This window comes from Pteropus alecto, unplaced genomic scaffold (genome assembly GCF_000325575.1).
Source record: "Pteropus alecto unplaced genomic scaffold, ASM32557v1 scaffold195, whole genome shotgun sequence".
Lineage (NCBI taxonomy): Eukaryota > Metazoa > Chordata > Mammalia > Chiroptera > Pteropodidae > Pteropus > Pteropus alecto.
Window position 1 is genome coordinate 5358018 of NW_006438073.1, and position 8203 is coordinate 5366220.

Sequence of the window (8203 nt, forward strand, 5' to 3'; positions counted from 1 at the left end):
GATCTAGACCAGTAGTTTTTAACCTTTTTTTAAGCCACAAAAGCTGTCTTTCTTCAAATGAGAGTTTATGGACCACCCAAGTGTAGCACAGGTGCTGATATGATCCTGCATAAATGCTTCCTCTCCCACCCTCATCAACCAACACCAAATACCTACTAGAACTGGGACCTTTCCTTCCCCCAGCTGCCCGTCTGTCCCATCCCGACAGCCTCAGACACGTGAGTATTTGTGGAGACTAAATTGACTATAATTTTGTTGCTGTTTTATGTCACATATGGGAGCTCAGTATGATTAGCTTCACATGAAAATTATCTAACATCTTGTGTCAAAACCCTGCTTACCTGGAGACACTATATTAATATTGAATTTACGGGCTAAGAGACTCAGAGAAACACTGCCCCTCCCCTCACCCAGGTCCATGGACCACGGAGACATGGGCAGGTGCCCAGACAAGTCAGGACACGGGTAGACCTCATTCACTGATAAGAATTTGTACAAATGCTCATTTTCTCATGTAGGCTACCGGTCCAGACCAATTCATTATATGAGTCATGGAATTTATCTCACCTTGGGTTTCTCCCCAGCCAGTGATGTAACATTCCGTCCGGTCAGCGACCACATAATTTGCGGATGGCAGACAAGCCGGGATTATCTTTTCAGTGATGGTGGCAGGCCTGAAAGGAAGACATCAAACGTGACATCTGACCGCCCTGCTAGAAGACGTCTATGTATGACATGTCTGCCATACATCTGTTGGTCACCTACAACACCACGCCACCTGCCCCGAAAACCCAGAACCTCTTGAGCTGGCATTTCCTCGATCCACTGACGCGATGTCATGTAGAACACAACTTTTCAGCCTCACAATTGCTTACAATACCTTATGAGCTAGGCAAATAGGGTATTTTGTTTAAAAGACGTAAGTCGTAGACAAGAAAGTAGAGGTGGGAGATACCTTTTCATGTCTAAAGATTCACTTTTCAGGTCTATTCTGTGCGCTATTGGAACTTTATGCCAAGTGCCTGCTCTTAGCATTTTTAAAGGGCTTTGATCAGAAGATGGACCATATATCTGAAATACTATCTGTCACAGGCTTTAATAATGGCAAACGTATCATCATGAGCAAGTCACTCCATCTTTTGTGTCTCCAGTATCCTCAGCTATAAATGTTACAACACCGCAGTGGTAAGAATCCAACAAAATGCTGGATCCCAGATGAAAGAGGATTGGAAATCGGCAACTTTGCGTAAGCAAAATGGCATTGTCTTCAAAGAACCCTCTCGTGCCAGGAGTTCCAGAGAATCCTAAACATTAGATTCAGTTTCAGCAAGTTCAAGAGGAAAACAGGTCAGAGATACGAAATGCCCTAATCTAAGAGCCGTCGCTGCCCCCACTTTGAAGCAGACACACCTCAGAGTCACCGGCATAGACCCGGCCTCTCACGTGGCGTGACCCCACATAGAACACCAATTAACACCTTGGACTCTGGGCGGTGGGAGGCGCGGGGTGGGTCTTCTGAAGCTCCAGTGTATCAGTCTGTCGGAGAACACTTCTAAACCCCTAAATCTGCTAAATTATTTCTTCAGGCTATCAGATGCCCCATGGGAAAGGAGGGGAAGCAAAGCAGCTGCTTTTTCTAGGCTAAGCCAAGAAGGCCCTTCCTTTCCTTTCTAGAGAGTCCAAACACCCCAGGAAGCCAGTTCTCAGTTTACTGACCCTGAAAACTTGTGAGGAGTGTCTGACCGGACCCCGCAGAGCAGCGCTCAGTTCCTGCCCCGTCCTCATCACCATCGGCGTTGTCCCACCTGGAACCCATCCCACACGGCTAATGTGCCCTGTGTGCCCTGTTGACTGTCTCGAACGTGCCTATTCTCAAAATCACTGTCTGTTTACTTAGCTGTCTCCATTGGGACCCGTTTCCAAATACTGCTAACGTTAAGCGACATAAGCAAGTCTATCATTTTGTCTGGCTTCGCATAAAAACACCATGTAGACAGGAAAAGTAAAACCGAACATGAGAAGTATCTGCATTTGCGAATTGTGTGTGTGTGTGTGTGTTTACACTGTGGTTTTTTAAGTGCTTTGAAATACATAATCTGATCTGATTCCCCCAAATATATTATAATGTCGAGAGGAGAATCGTCAGCCTGGAATAAGGGAATAATTCTCTGATTGCGAATGCGTATTCGCTGACTGGTGAGCATCAAGCGACAGAGTTTAGGAGTCACTGTGTATCTCGTGTTTCAACCCACTCTTTTCCCGCCTGAGGAGACGGATTCCAGTGCCTTCTGCCAGACCGAAGCCCTTGTGCCTTTCATGTCTGTGACAGTGGCCCCCGCCCACGCCCCGCTGGCCATGCTCGCTCATCTTGGGATAGAAACTGCGGGACGCGGGTACCTGCTCAGCTTCAGCAGGGCGATGTCGGCCCGTGTGGGCTCCAGGAACAGCTTTGCCACCTCTATCTCCTGAACGTCCGCTTCAAGATTTAACTCTTTGTGGGCACCCAGGATGACCTTGTATGACGAAGGCCTCGAGGACCTAAAAAAGACGATGACATTAGCTGCAAAATCGGGCGCCCTTCTGAGCCACGGACATCGAGTCCTCCCCAGACACTCGGCTCTCCACGGTTAGTTTCCTCTGAGTGGCGAGAATGTGGGCATTAAAGGAGGTTCTCAGGGATGCTTTTGGCCCATGAAGCCAACACTGAGGTCAGCACAGGGACAGACATCCATGTCGGGGGAGCCTCAGGGGGACCAGTGCCTGTCACGGTGAACGGCTCTGACCTGCCATTTATCCAGGTCTACAAACCCACGTGCGCTGGGTCTTTCTTCTTTGTTTCTGGAAATACTCTCATCCTCTCTCATTCAATGGCCCTGGCGATTCTGTCTCTGGCTTCTCCACCTCCCCTCCCTGGTCCCTAGTGTCACGCCATAAATGGAAGGAAAGGAGGGGACAGGAAGGGACAGAGGCAGGAAGCCCTTAGGACAAGTCCTCATGGCATTCGCCCCCTAAACATACCTCTCCAAGCAGTGGGCAGCCGTCAACACCCACTCCCGGTCTATCAAAGTGCCTCCACAGAAGTGCTTTCCAAATCTAGGAGAGAAACGTGTCGAGATTTTAGTTAATTCCGATGATTCATCCTACAGAGAGCCAGAAAGAAGCGTTCACTCCATTTCGATAATGTTGATGTTATCCCAAATATCCCAAAGGCAAGGCTATCAGCCCATGGGCAGGACGGCGTGTTGTCCTTCGATACTGAACTTTCTAGAAGGTCCCCTCCACATCACTCCTTAAAGCAACTGGGGGAGGCCCAGGCACAGCCCGTCCACAAGAAAGCAAAGCCATGTGGCTCCGACAGAGAGCCTGCATCCTCGGCTGTGACCGGTCGGTCAGTCCTGACCTTTAACAGAAGTGACCAGGCACAGAAGTGACCGCGAGGTCCCTTTCAGTTTTTTTTTCCTGACAAGATCTCTGCAAGACCTGATGAGTCATATTCAGGAAGCCAAGTGTGATCCTGAAAGGCTGTGACTCACGGGAGAAAATTCCTCCCCCTTTTTGAGGAGTGGGGGGTGGGTGGCTCCTAAATGATTTGCTTTATACGACTCTTTAGACACATGGTAGCTCATAAAAAATGACGCGAGGGCTCCGAAGTAAATTGTGATAAACGGGACACAAATACTGGGCGTCAGCCAGGAAGGGACCCCAGCACAGTGTAGGAAACAAGGAATTTGAAATGTGTGAAAGGTGAAGACTCTGAATAGCAAAATGTTAGTCAGTGATAAAGCAAAGAAAGAAAAGCCAACTCGACGATAGAATGAGGCGGACGGGAATCGAGTTTATCCGCGGCAGGTCGCGAGCGTGCGGCAGGGAAGGCTCGCCAGCGGAACCTGACGCCTGAGCACCTGTGCCCAGGTGCAGAAACGAGACCGGGGAGCCAGGCACGCAGCCTGCGTCACGCGTGTGCTTGACGCGAGACACCGGGGAGAACGGCTCGTTACAGGTGGGGGCCACTGAGATGATCCCCCAAAGCGCCCCGGTTCCCAGGCTCAGCACCGATCACGCCTACCCTCGGCGATCACGAGCCACCCCACACTGAGGAAGGGTAGAGAATGGGTCCGCACCCTCCGAATTAAACCCAAGAATTCACAGACGTGTAAAAAAGAAAAAAGGAAAAGAATCTGCATCTGTGAAAGATAATGTTGTCCTTGCTCCTCCCAAGTGTCACGTTTCTAAAAATGTCCCCTCCTCCTCATTTTTCAAGGAGACAGTGGGTGTCTGCGTAAACCTTCCAGGCATAGTTGATACTTGCCCGGCCGTAATGGAACTTGCTATAAATTGGGGCATCTACAGATTTTGACGATAGCTGCCCAGATCAAGAACAAAGGTTCCAACTTTGGCTATTGTCGAAAGTAAAGAATCTAAAAAAACAGAATTCCATTTTTTTATATATAGTCTCCTTGCTCCCGAGGAGGATGCAGAGGCAGGCACCGATACCAGAGCTCTGTAGGCAGGTAGTGCAGGGCTCGGGGAGGATATTTCTGGAACTGTTACCTTGTCCGAAGGCTGATTTGCCAGGGCCAGGAATGTGGGTTTGCCACACAGCCACCTACGACCCTCCCGGGACATTTCTTCGGCTCCACCTTGGGCTTTCCACAGTCGAATGAAGAGGACACTGGGGCACAAAGTGGGAAAAGAACCGTATCTGAAGATGGGAAAGCTGGCATTTCCATCACATAAGTCAAGATAAATTAATGGCTCACGGCCCCAAGCACGGAATTGTTGACCTCTCAAAGCCCGGATGAGTCATGAGATCATAAGCATCTTCTGAGATCTTTTTTCCCTATGTTCCAAAAGTAGTAGTAGACAACATAGAACTTGCTTATTTCAAAAAAAAATAGAAGTACTTTTTTTAAAATGATTTTTTGGGGGGTGGGGGGTGATTAAGTAAATTAGTAGACTTGGGCATTAGAACGAGAGCTTTCCTGAGAGCACCTTGACTGACACAAATTGTTCTTCTGACCTGATCTAATACATCTAGAGCAGCATATCATTATTCCCATCATTGTCATCATCGTCATCGCCACCAAGCTACATAGTTTCCTGAAAACCGTCGTCCACTTCCCCGTTGAAAGATGCCAAGGGCGTTGTTTAACGGAACTCTCCACCTGTGCATGTATGCACACAGGCATGCGTATGTGGTCGTATGTAAGATAACGATCCTAAGTTGGAATATCACCTCCTCTCAGCCGGCTTCGGGACACCTCTTCCAGGGAGCCTCCCAAGACTCACCCCACGCCCTGGGTGTAACTTACATTCATTCACCTGCCTGTCCTCTCTCTTTACCTCCCACCTGCATCCCCTCTTCACCCAGCCTGCAGGGGACCCGGAGGGCAGGGGTAGAGTCCACCTATGGTAGCACCCACTAATGCCTGGAACAGTTCAGGGGCCACCAAGGGTGTTCGTAAAATGCTTCTCTGTGGCCTGGAGCTCTTTAAGGACTTCAGAAATATAAGTGTTACTAATACTACCACAAGGGGGAATTTCCTTCATTCCTAACCAACTAGAGATTCTACCCTCTAGTGAATCTGGAACCTGCATTTTCCAAATAACTCTCCACTTGTTGTGGCCTGTTCTGAGAATCTCTACATAGTAGTCTTTTGAACAAGGAAGAACGCAATGTAATGAAATCCTGCTTTCTAATACTGAGCCTAATTTCTGCTCCTGTGCCTTCCATAGAGTAGACCTGCATAAAAATACTAAGAAAAGAATAAATACAGAGGTTATGGTACTCTGCTCCTTTTTACTTATCATCTGTACTGAATGGGTTGGTAGTATTGGAATGAGTTATTTAAATTATTCAACAAAGAAAAATGCAATGTGAGATAAGTGAATATAAGTAAATAAAAATTACGTTTAAGTTGGGCATCCTTCAACTTTTAAAGTTAATATTAAAGAGAAAAATCATAGGATGCTTTGGTGAAATAGAGAGACAGAGTACTGGGCTGAATAGAATATAATTCTGATTTTAGATTGTTTTATTGACGCTATGACCTCTATGCAATTGGCATAGTGCTGTTTGTTTAATAACGCCCTATATTTTACACAAATTTTTCAAGTATGTTGCTTCAAAAAGTTTATGTGTAGCCAAAAAAGTTAATCAACAGTACATTTTAATCTTAAAGATGAGTTTTCCCAGCAAATTAGAAAGAACGTAAAGTTTGAAAATTTTAAGGAAAACGATCGTAAGGAAAATGATCGTTAGGAGATTCCCCCCTTAAATAAAGAAAATTCAAAATTTCTCAGGGAAGGAGCAATACAATTTTTAAAGAAAAAAGAGAAAAAAAATGCAAATTAAATAGACAAAATCATACCTCAGAGAGATTTATCATTCTGAAAAATCCAATTAAAAATCACAAAGACACACAAGCGCACGCGCACACACACACACACACACACACACACACACACAATCCTTTAAGATAGGACTGCCACCCTTTTAAGCGCCGATGTGTCATTCTGGAGGAACTGTGGGTCACGATTTAATTAATTCATTCATTCTTTCATCATAGATGCATTAAAGACACATAGTGCCTACTACATGCCACGCGTTGCTCTGGAAAGAACAAAATAGCTCAGATCCTTTACTCTGTTTTCAATCTTCACATTCTAACGGGTCAGTGTGTAAGACAAACCTCCACAGGCTGATTTCAAAGGAGATGGCCTTTCCTACAAGTCTGGTATCCTCACCCAAATGAAGGATGCAAAAGAATCAGGTTCTTAGAAATCGGAGAAAGAAGAAAGAATGGGAGGAAGATTATTCCAGCAGGCTGTGAGGTCCCCCGCCTCGCCATGATGTGAGCGTGTGAGGTCAACCCAAAACTGGTGAGAAGGGTTCAAGCCAGACCATTCCGTCTGCCCTTGAGACCTGTTTCCTGCAGAAGCGGGGTGCCCAGGCCTGACGCATGCTTGAGAAGGCCGGACGCCTGGCGGTGGCCGGGGGCTGTGCTTGGAAAGTCTCTGTACTTCCCTTGTGGGGGAGCTGCCCGAATCCCAGACTCTGCTGTGGATCCCGTGGCAGGAATGGCAGGCTGATATGACACCTTAAAGTCAGTCCTGCCCAGTAGGCAGCCTGACCAGCATGGAGAGCTCGGGTAGGAGGGAACAGTGGGGTGAACCGCGAGGATTGGGAGTGAGCAGCTGGAGGGGGGCACCACGCCCACCCAGGGAACACAGCAGCGGCAGCCACACAGAATCTCTCCTGATCCTGACTCTCCTTCCTCTCCCTGCCCAGAAGCAAACCCGGCTCCTGTGCCCTAATCCCTGCCCCAAACCGCCTCCCCAACCATCTCCAGAGGCTGAGCCTCGGTGGCTTTGCAGCCAGAGCTTCTCCCCCCAGCTTTAGTTCCTCCGAATGGCAGACACAGGCACCTGCAAACGATGCAATGGGGAGGTCCAGGCTGCTTTCTGGATGGGTCCTGTTTGCAAGGACGGGTCCAGATCCAAGTGGCTTACGTTGTTCTCCAGACCTACCCATGGATTCGTTATCCCAAACTTTTCAGAACCAGTGGCAACCCCGTCTTCCTGATCCAAGCCTCTCGCTGCTTGGGAAAGTCTCAGAGAAACGAGGAAGGAGCCCAGACAAGCCTCCTCTAAGTCATGTGAGTTTGTATGGCTAATGATTAGCCCTTAGGATGCACACTGCTTTTCTCTGAATTCCTAGGATGACAGTTTATAGGCTTACAATGTACATTCCATGCTTAGCTGTTTCCTGCTCTTTGCATTTTCTTTCTTACCTCTCAGCTGCTGAAAGGGAAAATGTCCCATCTGGGTGACTTTAAACTCGTCTTTCCTGCATCCCAAGCTTGACCTTGGAGAACTCAGTAGAACATCGCAAGGCTGATTCGATCGTGGTAAGCTTGCTTTTTGGGGGAATTTGTATTTCCTTTATTTGAGGTGTGGGGAGAAGGAGGTCCCTAACAAATGGGGCCACCAAGGGGACAGATTCAAGAGGCCCGAGGTGAAGAGAGGGCTCAGGGGGAGAGGGCACCCCCACTGCAGCACTTGGCTCGAAAGCCCTTCTACTTCAGATCCGTTTCTAGGAGGCGATGCTGCATTTATCTGAGAAGTCCGTTCCTTTCAAAACAGAAAACTCACCACACTGAGGCACATCGCAGTAGTCAAAAAGTTTTCTGGGGTTCGTCGT

General features: G+C 47.8%; 1 protein-coding gene across 1 annotated transcript in view; it reads right to left on the reverse strand.

Annotated features, from left to right (window-relative positions):
• The window catches only part of PLG (plasminogen), a 36035-nt gene that overhangs the window by 4428 nt on the left and 23404 nt on the right, over positions 1-8203 (reverse strand). The window contains exons 14-18 of the mRNA XM_025049056.1: positions 8155-8203; positions 4552-4672; positions 3019-3093; positions 2398-2538; positions 568-674 (exon numbers count right to left, since the gene is read on the reverse strand). The exon at positions 8155-8203 is cut by the window's right edge and continues 72 nt beyond it. Of these exons, the coding sequence (XP_024904824.1) occupies positions 568-674; positions 2398-2538; positions 3019-3093; positions 4552-4672; positions 8155-8203 (493 nt within the window). The remainder of the gene's footprint in view (positions 1-567; positions 675-2397; positions 2539-3018; positions 3094-4551; positions 4673-8154) is intronic.